Raw genomic sequence first — 17,708 nt, 5'->3', positions numbered from 1 at the left:
CACAGTGATTCTGCGCATGTCACAGTTTCAGTCACGATCAATCGAGCACTGAACGGCTGCATCCGACGTCTCATGCAGTTCTGCGAGGAATGGTGATCAGTGATCGTCTACTGCTGCCCTAGACATGTGCAGAAGTGTCAGCTCGGAAGTACCGGTATGGTACTGCTGCATCCGACCTTGTCCCCTTAACTGCTATGAGATACGGTAATTAATTATTAATATTATAATGTCTGTGGCAGTTCTGTGCAATTTATGGTATCTTGGAGACAGGCAGGGCTGGGCAGGCAGGGAGAGCTGACCCACCCAATCCAAGCAGGCTTTGTATGCAGTGTGCACAGTGTGCACAGAAAATACTGGTACATTGCTTGCCGTGATTGGTTGGAAGAGGGGGGTAGTCTTATACGGCGAGTATAGCCCAAACCCTATATTTTAACAGGAAAAGTAGGGGGGTCGTCTTATACGCCCAGTCGTCTTATACGCCGGAAAATACGGTACTAGTAAAAAAAAAAAACTTCCAGTATATATACCGCCATTTGTAAACACTAACTTTCAAGTAAACCAATTAATTTACACGTATTGGGATTTCTTTTAGCAAAGACATGTAGAAGAATACATTTTGCCCTAAATTTATGACAAAATTTTATTTTTTTTATTTTTTCATTGGACATGTTTAATAGCAAAAGTCAAAAATATTGAGTTTTTTCAAAATAGTTGGTCTTTTTTGTTTATAGCACAAAAAATAAAAATGCACAAGTGATCAAATACCACTGAAAGAAAGCTCTATTTGTGGGGAAAAAGGACGTACATTTCATTTGGGTGCAGCGTTGCATGACCGTGCAATTGTCAGTAAAAGTAACGCAGCGCCGTACCGCAAAAAATGGCCTGGTCAGGAAGAGGGGTCAATTCTCTGGAGGGCAAGTGGTTAAAAACCAAAAATAGTTGTCATTTTATTGTTGTCAAGTTACAGTTTTATTGTTAACCATTGCTGTTTTCTTTGCAGGAATACCATTCAGCTGCAGAACCAATCTGTTTATTCTGACAGCAACAGGGTCTTGCTGTCAGAATATACGCAAGTGTGTGCAGCGCTGTTGGATGAGATTTTTCATCCGCAGTTGAAAAAGAGCTTATGCCCAAGCATGGGGGCCTGGGTAGGCCATTGGGTGGATAGCCCCTAGGCTTTGACAAATATTTTTAAACATGTATTTTGGCGGATATTTCTACATCCACATCGATCGATGTGAATAGAAGAATCTGTTTTTTTTTTGTTCAGCCCATGAAAGAACAATTCATGTGTGCCCACCATTAGAAGTTGGTGGATGCAGGACGGTATATTCTAATGGTGGGCATATCACACACTTTTTCTGGCAGAGATTTCATCTATTTTTTTTATTCTGCCCACAGGCTGCACATCCTGCGGCCCCTGACACCTATTCTATACACATCCTGCAGCATCTGACACCTATTCTATGCACATCCTGTGGCCCCTGACACCCATTCTATGCACAGCCTGTGGCCCCGACACCCATTCTATGCACAGCCTGCACCCCTGAAACCAGTCCCATACACAGCCTGCACCCCTGAAACCAGTTCCATGCATAGCCTGCTCCCCTCACTGTGTAGTAGACTTAAAAGCAGCTCAGCTCGGTCCATCAAGGGGCATGGCCACTAACACTGGGCATGCGCCAAGATATCACTACGCAGTTGCGCCTCCCTCCTGTAGGAGGAGGGGTCAGTGCGACCCACATCTCTCCCGGTCAGAATGGAGCAGGGCGGAACCAAGATGCAGCAGCACCTGCTCTCTTCTTCTCCTCCCCTATACTGCACCGGCCAAAGGACATTTTCAGCACCTGTATCAGTTTGATTTTTTAGATCGGCAAAATGCAGACAGGGCTTATTTCGGCCAAAACAATTCTGCAATCGAGATTTCAGTGCATCCCTAATTACATGCGTAACCTACGGTGTTTTGATGTTTCCTCAGATATTGTAGAATTTGTATTTTTCTCTTCTTTTCTGAACCTAGACTATTGCGCAAAGGCTAATATGATATTGCGGATATTTCATCACTGACCCACACAAGACAGAGCACTGGACCCCACAGTACTATATTACCTATCCAAACAGGACCCCTCTTAGCCTGACAGTATTCATAATTAAAAATTTTAAATAATATATACATTTCCAAGTTGTTTTTCAAGTACCAACTGAGCTGCGCAAGCTACTGACCAATCTCTCCCCTTAACTGCAAACTCTAATTATTTTTCAGTATCTAGGCTAACATGCTAACCCCCTTCTACAACAATTCATACACCCAAATCAGACAAGGCTTACATGCCCTTAGAGAAGGGGAACTGTTTTCACTTCCATCCCCTTAGAAAAAAAAAGGATTATCAGTGAGAGTAGTTACACTTGTTGCTCATTGAACAAGGAACCCCTAGCAACTTTTGGAGGAACCCTGGTTTAGAAAGGCTGTATTAGAGAATCTGGAAACACCACCATCAGGACACTGAACGTCGGTTCTATTTCCGTCAAGGGATCTTCCTCTACTCCTTTCCACAGATGAGGGGAACTCCTTTGACTGGGACGAATGGTACTACCTGGAACTCTCCCCTGCGCAAATAGGCACTCCCCCTCCAAATTCTTTTCTGAATACTTTTGCCCCACAGCATCAAAACTAACATTAAAAAACTAATTTTACAGAGCAAAATCACTTTTCAGCCTGCAGAAAGTACTTCTGTAGTTTGTATCCACAAACAACAAAAAACAAAGGGTGTAGAAAACTTTTTGTATCAATAACAAAATTTAACCACTTGCCCTCTAGAAGATTTACCCCCTTCCTGACCAGGCCATTTTTTGCGATACGGTGCTGTGTTATTTTAATTGACAATTGCGCGGTCATGCAACGCTGTACATAAATTACATTTATTTCCCTTTTTCCCCAAAAATACAACTTTCTTTCAGTGGTATTTGATCATCTCTGTGGTTTTTATTTTTTTTCGCTATAAACAAAAACAAGCCAGACAGTTTTGAAGAAAAAAAAACAAAACATTTTTTACTTTTTGCTCTATCCGGTAAAAGCAAAAACAAAAAAAAAATCAAATTTCCTTATAAATTTCCTTATAAATTTAGGCCAAAATGTGTTCTGTTATGTCTTTGATAAAAAAAATCCCAATAAATGTATATTAATTGGTTTACACGAAAGGTGAAAGCGTCTACAAATGGCGTTATATATACTGGAATTTGTATTTTTATTTTTTTTTATACTAGTAATGGTAGCGATCAGAGAATTATAGAGGAACTATGGCGGGTATTCTGACACTGGGTGGGAAATGACTAACTGCCACTGACATTAATACAATGATCAGTGCTAATAAAAAGCATTTACACTGTACTAATGACACTGAGCAGGAAGGGGTTAACATCTGGGATGCTCAAAGGGTTAACTGTATGCTTTGTTTTTACATTATGTGCTGTGTGTTTTACCTAGGGAGACATGCTGCTTTGTATTTCTCTGCTGTGCAGAGAAATATAAAGCAGTATGTCCTTGCTGACAAGAGACAGACCTCTGTTGTTTACACACAGGTCTCTCCTGTCAACTTTCGACGATTGCCGGGAGCTGGCTGGGAATCTCTGGCTGGGACCTGGTGATTGACATCCCTAGCTGCCAATGGCGGCGTGCACACCCCCTACCGGGAAATGCAAATCACATATACACATGATTTTGTGCAGCCATGCCGCCCTGTAGCAGTAGTTCTACTATAGGGCGGCGGCAAAGCGGTTAATAAAAAGAACAATATTGCACTCACATTAATGAAGTAGAAGTACTTGTAATAAGTGTAGGAGAATTCAGATAATTCCCTGTGGACAGTAGCAGGGTTGCATTTAGGGAAAGAACTCCAGAACATAAATTCTATGTACAAGTAAACACCCACCTTGTCTGTTAGAGAGCCAAGGTGGGCTTATTGTGTGCTTCACATCTCGGTAGCAGGATGGTTGCTATGGCAATGCATTTTGCAGGCTCTACCACCTTAACCTCTTCCCGCCTGGCCTATGGTCGAACGGCGGCCGGCAAAAACACTCACCTTTCCGGGTGGACGCCATATGGCGTCCTTTCGGGCATGCGCAGTTTGCGTGCCTGCAGAGCTGCGCAGCGGCGCGATCTGTCACTGGCCGTGTACCTCGGACACGGCCGATGACAGATCTGAGTACCGGCCCCCGTTGCCGGTACCATGTGACCTGCTGTGACCAATCACAGCAGGTCACATGACAGTTGTATACAATGGATGGCTTCATTCATGCCATCCATTGTATACTAGTGTGTCTAGCTGTGAATGGTCACAGCGATCACATGCACAAGCTGGGCCAATCACAGCCCAGCTGTGTCATGTGATTAGCCGTGACCAAATCACAGCTAAGCTAAAAAAATAAAAAAAAACCCTGAATGAATCGATGTCATTCAGGTAAATGCTTGCTTCTAGCAAAGTAATTCTTTGCTATAAGCAAATTGTGTAAAAAAAAAATACTGATCACTTCCCCAAAGTAGTACAATGTTACTATGGGTATGCAAAAAGGGGTCATTTTGGGGATATCTGTTTTAATAGTAATAGTTTTTCCTTTTTAGGATAAAGGTTTTACATAAATAAAAGCGGATTATTGTAAGCACCCGTCAGTGGTAAATGGTTTGTCTCATCCTTGTACTGAAGATATCTGCAAGAGCTTTGAAAAACAATAGACTTACTGGCCAGATCACCAGATAAACATAGAAAAGAATAAAGATTGCGGAAAAAAGACTAATGCAGCTATAACATCTAAGAATTAGTAAGCTGCAATTTAATAAATGTTTGCTTTCAGGTTTAATGCTGCTTTAAGAGTGAAATGGTGGGGTACACTGTGCTTTAGATAGCCTTGTAGGATATTTTGGTGATGTCTTCCAAGTGGCAAAACCATCATGAAAAGTTATTTGACCATGAGTAATAAAGTAAGAGGTGCTGTATTTGAGTTTTCAGCATTAAAATATTCTGGAAGGACATTACCTTCTGATGTTAGAGATGCTGCAAGATCTCCTCTTGAAAAAGAACAACCTTTAAAACATCTAAAAGAGCAAAAGAACTTCTCATACTGAAACCTACTGAATTTACAACTTAAAGGATAAATCCACCTTTGGTACATGTTACATATTGAACCCATATTTAGGATGGAACATGTGACATGTTTGAGCTCCTGCCTCCTCTCCCCTGTGACAGTGGGCAGGGGACCACTGCACCATCTCCCTGCACCATCACAATTTTAAAAAAGCGTGGGCATATTGGCAGAGGTCTGTAAATGATCTACAAGTACAGTCAGCCCCTGCGGTCGACAGCTTGTAGTTCCTAATGAACAGCGAGGGTGCTGGTAAGCATTCTCGTAGTTCATCGATTTTTACTGACATTCAATAAATATGCCCATATGGGAGGTACAGGCAGACAGCTGATCCTGTCTGCAGGAGCCTGGCATTGCACCCGCAATCTGCGGATTGCATGTGTAATGCCTTGTGGGCCGCAGTGAAAAAAAATAGTAAATTCCCCTTTTTTGTTTTACCTGCAATAGAGTGATTCTTTAAACATATTAATCCCCACTAGATTAAATGAAGAATTAGATATTATAAGCTGTGTGATTTTTCCTTATTTTCAAATCCCTTTTTAAACAGTACTGCAGCAGTGTAACAGCATTAACTAACCAGCTATATAGTACACTACACTGCAAGTTTTAGCATAATGACTTATCCTCCCAGGTCTATGACAGCTTTAAGATTTTACTTCATTTTATCAGATGATACATATTCTATAGGACATTGTGATTACTGTTTAAAAAGCTGTAATTTTATTTTAATAAGATCACTATGTTGCAATGTGCACATTGTGTGTACAATTAGGCAAGTGAATATTTTGACCAATTCATCCTTTTTATGCATTTTATCCAACTCCAAGCTGTATAAACTTGAATGCTTATTAGATTTAAGCATATCAGGATTTCTGTAATGAGGGAGGGTGTGGTTTAAGAAGATCAACACCCTATATCAAAGTGTGCATAATTATTAGGCAGTATCTTTTCCTCAGGTAAAATGGACAAAAAAGATTTAACTGACTCTGAAAAGTCAAAAAAATCTAAAAAGTCTTTCAGAGGGATGCAACACCCTGGAAATTGCTAAGCTTTTGGGGCGTGATCACAGAACCATCAAACATTTTGTTGCAAATAGCCAACAGGTTTACGAGAAACGTGTTGGAAAAATAAATTATGCAAATGAACTGCCAAAGATTTAAGAATCAAACATGAAGCTACCAGGAATCCATTATCCTCCAGTGCTGTCATATTCCAGAACTGCAATCTTCATGGAGTGCCCAGAAGTACAAGATGTTCAGTGCTCAGAGACATGGCCAGGGTAAGGAAGGCTGAAACCTGACCACCACTGATCAAGATACATAAGTTGAAACATCAAGACTGAACCAAGAAATATCTGAAGACAGATTTTTCAAAGGTTTTATGGACTGGTGATATGAGAGTCTCTTGACGGACCAAATGGATGGGCTCGTGGCTGGACCAGTAATGGGCACAGAGCTCCACTTCGACTCAGATGCCAGCAAGGTGGAGGTGGGGTACTGGTATGGGCTGGTATTAATAAAGATGAGCTAGTTGGACTTTTTCGGGTTGAAGATGGACTCAAAATCAAACCTGCTGCCAGGTTTTAGAAGAAACTTTCTTCAAGCAGTGGTACAGGCAAAAGTCTGCATCTTTCAAGAAGACAATGATATTTATGTGGGACAATGCTCCATTGCATGCACTGAAGTACTCCACTGTGTGGCTAGCCAGTAAAGGCCTTAAAGAGGAAAGATTAATGACATGGCCCCCTTCCTCACCTGACCTAAACCCTATTGAGAGATTGTAGACCTCTCTGAACAGTGTCTGGGAGGCTTTGGTTGCTGCTGCACAAAAAAGCTTACAACAAATCAAGAAACTGACACTCCATGAATGGAAGGCTTATGACTGTTATTGAAAAGAAGAGTGGAAAAGAATTAATGGCACCTGTCCATGGATCCCACATTCCTCTGTATGGGTGGTGCTGCTGCAGGCATTTCTGCGGGTCCCGCAGTGGCACCACCCATACAGATGTGAACCGAGGGTTAAACAGATGAAAATAAGTGAGATGGGAAAAAGGTTAATTTTTCAGTTAGTTGTATAATAATACTGCACACTAATAGTTGCCCAATAATTGTGCACACATAGATTTTCTCCTAATAAAGCCAAATCCTCACTTTTACTTCCTTAAATATTCATGTTTGAGGCTTATTACTATTCTGTATTGTAGTTGTTCAATAATTTAATTAGCAAGGCAAGCTAGGAGCGGGACTGGCAGTGCTGTTGGGACTGTTTGTCGCTGTGACTCAGGAGGGAATGTGTCATATTGGTGAGATATCATCTGTAGTGCTGCACGCTGCTATCAGTGTCACTGTGAGAGTTAATTTCATGTGTGTGTGCCTGCCCATTCTAATTTCTTGCCCTCTGAAGTCCTGTCCCTGAGCTACTTATTATATTGAAAATAAAATTAGAAATATGTTTTCTGCCTTAATACCTACGTTAAATCTCATTGCTAGATCCATATTGTACTTGTTTGTAGCCAAATTACTGAAATTTGCACTTAAATGTAATTTTTTAACTTTTGGAAATGCCGGTAAAAAGCTGGGTGTCATGTCAGTGAATTTCAGTCTGGTAGGTTGGCAACATTGGTTCTCAGATAAGATGTTATAGCACACAACTATACACATGACTAGGGTTCTAGTTTGGTAATATTATAAGAAGGTCAATTGCTGAGTATCCCTGAAAATCTAGTCCTCTTCTTTCACCTTAACCAGTTCCTGACCACACTATAGCCAAAAGAAGGCTACAGCGAGGTTGTCTAGATCTGAGAGGGCATCCGTGGACGTCCTCCCAGAACCACATTCCCCACCCCCACTGGGGCATGCACTGAGCGCGATCTGTGATCGTTGTTCCTTCGGACACAGCTGATCACATGACTAAGGAACGGGCCAATCACAGCCGCTTTTACCATGTGACCAGCTGTGTCCTCAAAGCTGATCAATAGGAAATTCCAGTTATCGGCTGACAGCGCATGAGGAGAGGAGAGCCGGTAAACGGCATTTCGCAGGGGAACATCTACACTGATCATCAGGGCACTGATCGTCATTGTCCTGGTGATCAGCGTAGCCCCATCAGTGCTAGGAATCAGTGCTCATCAGTTTAATCACTGCAGCCTCATCAGTGCCCATCAGTGAAGGAGAAAAATTATTTATTTACAAAACTTTATAACAGAAACTAAGAAAAACTTTTTTTTTTCAAAAAGTTTGGTCTTTAGTTTGTTTAGCAAAAAATAAAAACCCCAGTGGTGATTAAATAACACCAAAAGAAAGCTCTATCTAAAAAAAAATGATAAAAATTTAGTTTGGGTACAGTGTTGCATGACCGCACAATTTTCATTCAAAGTATGAGAGTGCTGAAAGCTGAAAATTGGTCTGGGCATGAAGGGCTAAAAGTGCCTGGTAGGCAAGTCGTTAAACTGGATATACACTTGTAGAATTCCGTTCAACATTTTTCGTTTGAAGAATATTTGTTAGTTTTTCTAATGATTAGTGGGGTCAAATATACTTTTGTTTTTGACTGCAGTGACAAAAAAAAAAAAAAAAATCAAAGGATCAAGATGGAACATTTTTCTCATATGTACAAATGTCTACCTGTGTATGTGCTTTTCGTTTGGTAAAGTCCATTCATTCTAAAATCAAATGTTAAAAGCAAATGGAAATCTTGAGCCAATTTAAAATGTGTACAAATTTTCCAAAGAAATTTTGACCAAAATATTGCTAGTGTATACCCAGCTGTAGGGGAACGCTGTAGTCTTTTAAAGGAATTCTTGTAAAAAAGAGAAATAATGTCAGATATCCACTAGAGGGAGACAACATATTTCTATTGCTAAAAAGTAGTGCTGTTATGACAGCAAGTTAGGGACACTAATAAAGCAAAGTTTATAGCTTGCACAGTAAAATCAGTGTCATCTAGAATATGTAACATCTGATAAAATAAAGTAAAAACTTAGAGTTGTCACATTGGCTTAAAAGAAGCCTCTATAAACTTCAACGACCAAACTCAAAACCTTTTCTCTCTCATACTAGATCACCCTGGGATTCGCACAATGTCTTTAAAGGATAAAATGCAGGTAAAAAAAAAATGTGCATTTTTTATTTTTGTCTACAGGAGCCTGAAAAGCATTACACCAGTGATCAGATCGCTAAAGCCATGCAGGTCTCCAGCAGACCTGTCCGAATGTCTGCTTGCCATACGAGATGTATGAGCAAGTAGATATTCCGACAGGAAGCTTCCATGAACTACCACGGGGCTTCACAGCACCGTGGTAGTTCACTGAAAACTTCAAGCCCACAGCTGCTAAGGCTGTTGGGACTTGCAGTTCATTAATTCACGGAAGTCCGTGAATGAATGATGTGGCCGTGTGGGCCACGCGGTTTTCAAATTTGACAGCTTGTATGGAGAGAAGTCTCCCCATACTATCTGTCAGGGGGGGAGGTTGCAGGTGGCAGCTGCGGCTATGGGAACACCCTAAAAATGGGTGGAACATGTAACATGTTCCCAAAGGTGAACTTATCCTTTAAAACACAGAGTGATGCCAAATATATGTCTATTTAGGGGTTGCATCACTCAGAGGCCTGCAGTTTTTTGTGTTTTGTTTTTCCGTTTTTATTTTTTGGCCAAAAAGATAACCAAAAATGTGTGAACAGTCAAATACAATAAGCAAAATAAACCTACTGTATATAATAATCCTATAAATATATGGCTTACAGCCAGAGAACTTTTAACTCGTTGAATACCAAGGTACATTTATAAACGTCTTGGAATTTAAGGGGTTAAAGCATCCTGGTATTTAAGGGGTTAAGCAAACTCAAGGCTGCTGCAGAAACGAGCTTTGATATTAATTCTTATAGCCACCTCCTGGACTTCAAAAGTGATCACTGTTACAGTTAGCCCCTTGTGATAGCAATACAGTTGAAATATACAAAAACAAAGTGTAGAAAAAAAAAAAAAAAGGCATGCATGTATATGTAAACAAATTGCACCACACAAAAGGAGGAATAGAGAAGATTCAAGAAGCATGTCACTCCTGGCAGTCTTTGCCCATCTAGTGGGCATATTTCTAAGTGATTTTCAGAGACAGGACTCCACAAGTCCAGGGTGCACCTCTGTCCTGGACCTGTATAGCACTCTGTAGCTGACTCAACACGTTGCACCATAGGTACACCATAGACGAACACCTTGTGCAGAGTCTAATGCCAAAAGACACCTTGCAGCCATCCCCGTTTCTCCAGTGGCAGTAAAATTAACCCCTTCTGGCTCTGCAGCAACTGAAGAAACTGGCTAGATGAAAAATGAACCCAAAGTTTTTCTGCTATCAAAAAAAAAAAAAAAAATCAGCTCTAATAGGTGCCAGCAAAAAAACTGAGGCATGCTGGGCTGCCCTTACAGCTTTAATCTCTTGAAGGCAGCAGCATAACCCAATGTACCTGAAAATTCATCCTGTGTCTCAATGTATGATTAAGAAATCAGATTTTTTTTGTCCATTAGCAGCAAGTATCACAAGATTGCCTATAAAATCATGACTAGGTGGAACTCCAACAGTAATCTCTAAACCGTTTCCTAGGGATGCACCGATACCGATATCGGTGCTGATACCGAGTATTTTCACGAGTGCTCATACTTGTGAAAATGTTCCCAATACCAGAAACCGATACTTTGCAATTTGTGTCAATACAATTGCACCGCAAAGATTAGCATGAGATTTGAACATAAATGCAATTCCTGTCCAAATCACATGCGGTTTCCCCACTGCTCCTATGTGAACCCACACAGGAGCAGTGCGGGAACCCTCCCTGTAGGCATCCCATGCAGAGCGGAGAGTGGACGTGTGGGGATGTATACTATGGAAACAGATGGTCCATATTCTCAGATTTGAAATCCACGCCACTTTCTCTCCTCTCCTTGCAGGGATGACAGTACGGGCTAGACATAATCTGATTGATCAGCACCCTCACGTGGATGGTGCTGACCAATCAAAAGCCCTCTAACCCGAACTGTCATCCCTGCAAAGTCAGGAGAGAAAGCGGCGGGGATTTTAAATCCCCAGACCTGTGAAGAGTCTTTCTCTGCTCTCCTTGCAGGGATGACAGTACGGGCTAGACAGCATCTGATTGGTCAGCATCATCCATGTAACAGTGTCTCTCATATTTATCAGCCTTATATGTACATGGATAAAGCCCACTCGAAGCAGCAGTGAAAATTACTAAATTTTAAATTTAAATTTAAAAAATATGTAAACCCTTACTTTGTAAAACAACCCATTCAGTTTAAAATAGAAATGCATGGTAAAACATTTGAGTATAGATATAAAAAACATTATAAATACATTTTTTGCCCATTTTTTGTAAGTGATCACGTACTCTCTGGTTTTAGCTGCTTAAGGAGCTCAGGGAGGAGAAACAGCATCACACTGATCTACCCAGTGAATGGCTGTGCAGGGGGAGGAAGTGTCAGCACAAGCCTGATCATTGGAGGAGAGCAAGATCAGTTCTCAGCACAGCTAGAGAACTGACTACACTGTGCTCTCATGCCTAGTGTGGTCAGGTATAATAGGAAAGCAGAGGGACTGTCAGGAACAGTAAGGATTTAACACAAAGGAAGCAGTGCAAAGAGACAGGATACTTTTCATACAAGTACATAATAGGAATATGAAATGTTGGGTTTACATATTCTTTAATGCTCGTTTAGTCAAGGGGTAGAAGAAAAAGCAGTAATACTTACCTTATTCCTCTTTTTCACAGGTTACCTTCTAGCTTTGAGACCATTCCCACAAAGCTGCTTTCCTTCTTCACTCTGCTGGTCACAGGCTTTCTGGTGCAATCACAAACATGTATGTGGGGATGGCTGAGCACCAACCCATGTTCCCAGTATTTTGAAAAGTGGAACGCATTAGCCTCCGGAAGAGAGAGCAATAATGTAAGCATGAATGCTTATTCATCTGCCCGTAGACTAAACAAGCATATAACCCTTGCAATTTGGGGGGGTATTGCAGGGGTAACTTTTAAATATCAGTCAGCTCCTAATGAACCTGCAAAACTTTAAACAGTGGGTTATCCTGTCTGCACCACTCCACCTGACATCTTTTGATAAAAAAAAATCCAAACAGCTGAGCAAAAACTTGTCAGCCAAGCAGGGTGTAAATCCATTAGGGGCATGCACTGCTCCTGTATTGTTTTAGCCAATGGACATCTAGCAAGGAGGAGGAAATGGTTGTTTAGGCTTGAAAATGCTCCAAGCTACAAAACACCCAGGTGTGAAGCAGGGCCTATCCTTTGGAACAAAGGCCAAATAATTTGCATACACATGCAAACTCCTGTTCTAAATATGGAAGGAGGTGACAAAATGTATCACCTCCTTGAACAAGGAAATCATGTGCACATTTGCCTGGAGCAATTGCAGGTTGTGGAATGCAACATCAATTTATTTTAGAAAACCTTTTTCTTTTTTTTTTTTATTTTAACAATAGTGTTTTGCTGCATTTTATATTTTGTGTGTCTTATTAAGTATGTCAGAACTCATTATGTTGGAATTTGGAAAGCTTTCCTGCTCTCACCCAACATGAGCTGTACTATGAAAAAGCACAACAATGGCAGGTGTGATCACAGATACATCCTGTGTGGGTACATATTTATGGTTTGGAATGGTATATTAGTGTCTCTTACCTCACCATCGAAGGGAAGACACTGGTACTCCGCAGCGAGATTCTCCCTGTGTTGCAGTACCTCGCCCAGGCCTGGCCCCCACGGGTCAACACCTGTAAGGCCATCACCAGGGCGGTGTTTCACTTCATCTGGGGCTCCAAGATGGACAGAGTGAAGCGGGCAGTCATGTTCAAGGAGCCCTTCAAGGGCGGTAAGGGCGTGCCCGACATCGCCACCCAACTGAGGGTGTTCTTTGCCTGCAACTGCATCCGCAGAACTTTGTCCAAAAGGATTATGGACTCTGGCGGGAACGCAATGTCACACTTCTTCCTGTTGCCTCTCTGGAGGTCCCTCGGATGGAACAATTGGGACAGTTCCATCCCCTACAACTGGGACACCTCTTGGTACTACCTGGATACCTTCAAGTTTATCAAGAAGGGGCTACAGGGAGTCAAGCCTGACTTGTGGAAGCCAAAGATCATCTACAAGCTCATCAGAGCAAGCGACATTTTGGAGTCGGTTCCAGGCCTGCCTTCAGACACCTGCAAGGTGGTCTGGAGGAATGTTTCTTCAAACATCCTCACCAACAGGCACAAGGACCTGGCATGGATGGCAATCCAAGGGGGGTTGCCTCTCAGGACATTTATGCATGCCAGGAACCTGAGCAGATACAGACACTGCCCCTTCTGCATCATCCACGAGGAAACGGCTCATCACGTTTTCTGGGAGTGCTCTTTTGCTCAGGACCTGTTGAGGGCCCTGGAACCTGAACTCAAGGACTTTGTGCCACAGACAGCCATCACACACTTTGGAGTGTTGAATTGACTTTTCTGTGGAACTTTTTCTCTGGAGGACATTGACAGCGCCTGGCGGGTGCTGTGTTGTTTTAAGGACGCTTTATGGTGCGCCAGGAAGCGCCTCATCCACCAGCGGGAGAGGATGTCCATTGAGGACTGCCGCAGACTGATCCTCAGTCTGCTCAGAGACTATACCTTGATGGACTTTAAGGAGGAAGAGGACGTCTGAAGATCTCCCCTTCCCCCTACTCCCCCTTCCGCGTCTTTGTCCCTTCAATAAAGCTTCGGGCCTGTGTCCCCTTTTTTCCCCTCCCCCCCCCCCCACACACCCGATGCTTATTGTAAAGTGTAACATCCGTATTTTGCATGACTCTGTAATGGTAGGAAATGTTCTTTGTTTTAGGATGCTATGGTCTCGGGGTAAGCGGCGTTATGCATGACGTGTTGGTCTGGGGATTCGTCCGCCACGCACATCACGTCAGGCATCTTACCGCTGAGTGAATGTATTTATTGAATGCTAGGAACTATATTGCAATGTGGTGCGCTGCGTCGCAGTATAGGGTGAGATGTACCCCGATAACGAGTATTATTTTTTTTTATACTTCTGTAATAAAGTATCTTTTTCAATCAAAAATTAGTGTCTCTTACTGCAATAAACATACTAAACAGTTGACTACATGTTAACCAGTAGGGATTTTTTTCCCCAATTCTTGACTTTAAATGTGTTAGAGTCTATCTGCACCTATGCATATCCCTGCAGTAAAATACATGCACAGATGGTATTTCAAATAGAAATCCCATTATTTCCTATGTGGCTAGTTTGAATCTATTTGTTGTTTAAGGTTCTTTTAAAAAGTAAACTAGTGCCCATTCACCCCAAGAAAATGTGCATTACAACGTGTGCCCATAGGTTTAAATGGGACTTTAGATTTCTTTCCAAGAGACAGGGGGAGCAATATTTTTCCATGTTGTTACACAGGGGATCATAGGTTACAAAGGATACTGGTTATGTTTTCATCAGGACGAATTGTAAAACCTTCCTCATCAATATCTGGAAGATCCTAAAATTAGAAAGAAGAAAGCAAACTGTGAAAAAAAACCTGTATTAATGCTTTATCACTTTCCCCTAATGTGCAGGCTTTGGTAAATACAGAATTTTAAACTGTTGCCAAAATCTCCTGTAATGTTGCACTTGGTGGATTTGGATCTATGGACTATATTACAACTGACCTGTCCACCACTAAATATACAACTTAACTCCTAGGATGCATATTTTTAAAAAGCATATACAGGTGAAACTCGAAAAATTAGAATATCGTGCAAAAGTTCATTTATTTCAGTAATGCAACTTAAAAGGTGAAACTAATATATGAGATAGACTCATTACATGCAAAGCAAGATAGTTCAAGACGTGATTTGTCATAATTGTGATGATTATGTCTTACAGCTCATGAAAACCCCAAATCCACAATCTCAGAAAATGAGAATATTACATGCAATCAATAAAACAAGGATTGTACATAGAACAATATCGGACCTCTGAAAAGTATAAGCATGCATATGTACTCAGTACTTGGTTTGGGCCCCTTTTGCAGCAATTACTGCCTCATTGCGGCGTGGCATGGAAGCTATCAGCCTGTGGCACTGCTGAGGTGTTATGGAAGACCAGGATGCTTCAATAGCGGCCTTCAGCTCTTCTGCATTGTTCGGTCTCATGTCTCTCATCTTTCTCTTGGCAATGCCCCATAGATTCTCTATGGGGTTCAGGTCAGGCGAGTTTGCTGGCCAATCAAGCACAGTAATCCAACGGTCATTGAACCAGGTTTTGGTGCTTTTGGCAGTGTGGGCAGGTGCCAAGTCCTGCTGAAAAATGAAGTCAGCATCCCCATAAAGCTCGTCTGCGGAAGAAAGCATGAAGTGCTCCAAAATCTCCTGGTAGAAGGCTGCGTTGACCCTGGGCTTAATGAAGCACAGTGGACCAACACCAGCAGATGACATGGCTCCCCAAATCCACACAGACTGTGGAAACTTCACACTGGATTTCAAGCATCTTGCAGTGTGTGCCTCTCCATTCTTCTTTCATACTCTGGGTCCTTGGTTTCCAAATGAGATGCCAAAGTTGCTCTCATCAGAAAAGAGGACTTTGGACCACTGAGCAACAGACCAGGTCTGTTTTTCTTTAGCCCAGGTAAGACGCTTCTGACGTTGTTTGTTGTTCAGGAGCGGCTTGACAAGAGGAATACGACATTTGAAGCCCATGTCCAGGATCCGTCTGTGTGTGGTGGCTCTTGATGCACTGACTCCAGCCTCAGTCCACTCCTTGTGAAAGTCCCCAACACTTTTGAATGGCCTTTTCCTGACAATCCTCTCCAGGCTGCGGTCATCCCTGCTGCTTGTGCATCTTTTTCTTCCACACTTTTCCCTTCCACATAACTTTCTATGAATGTGCTTTGATACAGCACTTTGGGAACATCCAACTTCTTTTGCAATTACCTTTTGAGGCTTTCCCTCCTTATGGATGGTGTCAATGATGGTTTTCTGCACAACTGTCAGGTCAGCAGTCTTTCCCATGATTGTGATTCCTACTGAACCAGACTGAGAGACCATTTAAAGGCTCAGGAACCCTTTGCAGGTGTTATGGCTTAATTAGCTGATTAGAGTGGGACACTTTGAGCTGAGAATTTTGCACCTTTTCAGAATATTCTAATTTTCTGAGATTGTGGATTTGGGGTTTTCATGAGCTGTAAGCCATAATCATCACAATTATGACAAATCATGGCTTGAACTATCTTGCTTTGCATGTAATGAGTCTATCTCATATATTAGTTTCACCTTTTAAGTTGCATTACAGAAATAAATGAACTTTTGCACGATATTCTAATTTTTCGAGTTTCACCTGTATAGTCCCTAGTTAAAGTAAGGACCTTTCATCCCCTGTAATTAATTAGTTCTAACTGGAGCTTCATTATTCTGGGGCATAATTATACACAGCATAATTACACACAGCATAATTACATTCTGGTCAGGATATTTTCTCCAACACTACAGCCTAAGCTGGCATTGTGGGCAATCCTAGGTCATAGTCTGGCCGGAGGAACTGCAGCTTGCTGAATTATTCAATTGAAACTCTTGGTGAGAACCGAAATTTGCGTTCTTATAGCAAACCACAGGGACTGTGTGCACAACAGCACTACAGGAAATACTATTGTGGTAGTACCAAATATTAGAAGAGTTTTAAAGGTAACAAAATTTGTATTTAACTTCCAAAAACATAGTACTTAAAAGTACTAAAATAATTCATTAATGAAAGATACAAATCAGCTAATATAATTGTATGCCTCAAAACTAACTTAAAGTGGATCTCCACCCGAATTTGACAGGTACCCGTTCCCACTGTCGGTCCAATCGCCTAGGTGATCAGAAGCGGAAGGTGTCCTACCTCCCTCCCTGTAGTCTTTTGGGACACGTGACAGGTCCCAGAAGACTACAGGACCATTCGTGAAGCGCAGTGCTACTCGCGCATGCGCAGTGGGCACACAGCTGTGAATGCTGCAAGCTGTCACAGCCGGGTGCCCACACTGAAGATGCTGGCCTCCTGGAATACAGTGACAGGTAAGTGGCTGTTTTTTAAAAGTCAGCAGCTACAGTTTTTGTAGCTGCTGACTTTTATTTTTTGACAGGGTGAGTGGAACTCTGCTTCAAAGAAAAAAAAAAAAGCCACACATTTTGTCTACTGTGAAAATCTACCTAACTTGCCTATATAGTGTTTAATAAAATAACACAAACTTGCAACAAAAATGGATATACACACTTTTCTTACCGCACAGTCTGGTTCATTGGACTCTCTGCAGATGAAAATAAAAAGGACAAATTACTTGTCAACCTGTGGGATACTGACATATTTATATTGTGTTGATACGTTTTTTTTTCTTACACCGGATGTGTGTCCTTCTCTCTCTTGCTCAAACCACGGATACGGAATGGTTTGGACCACGTGCGCTTTACACCTGTGAGAGAGTGAGATCTTCAGGTGTACATCTGGATGTTAAGGAGGCTACAAATAAATCATCTTAGATTGTAAACGCTAATGCGCAGGGCCCTC

At 41.7% G+C, this 17,708-nt stretch overlaps 1 protein-coding gene across 14 annotated transcripts in view; it reads right to left on the bottom strand.

The window, feature by feature from the left end:
- The window catches only part of FCHO1 (FCH and mu domain containing endocytic adaptor 1), a 192,992-nt gene that overhangs the window by 83,662 nt on the left and 91,622 nt on the right, over window positions 1–17,708 (bottom strand). For 11 of the 14 annotated variants that reach the window (XM_089667280.1, XM_089667349.1, XM_089667334.1 and 8 more), the window contains 3 exons: window positions 17,541–17,613; window positions 17,418–17,451; window positions 14,610–14,667 (listed from right to left, as the gene is read on the bottom strand). In XM_089667280.1, coding sequence (XP_089523406.1) covers window positions 14,610–14,667; window positions 17,418–17,451; window positions 17,541–17,613 — 165 coding nt within the window. The remainder of the gene's footprint in view (window positions 1–14,609; window positions 14,668–17,417; window positions 17,452–17,540; window positions 17,614–17,708) is intronic. The other 3 variants (XM_089667341.1, XM_089667365.1, XM_089667357.1) reach the window with 1 other exon arrangement.

Source organism: Staurois parvus, unplaced genomic scaffold (assembly GCF_062004578.1).
Source record: "Staurois parvus isolate SC_StPar_1 unplaced genomic scaffold, SC_StPar_1.0 ptg000053l, whole genome shotgun sequence".
Taxonomy (NCBI): Eukaryota; Metazoa; Chordata; class Amphibia; order Anura; family Ranidae; genus Staurois; species Staurois parvus.
This window is presented reverse-complemented; position numbering and strand designations above follow the sequence as displayed.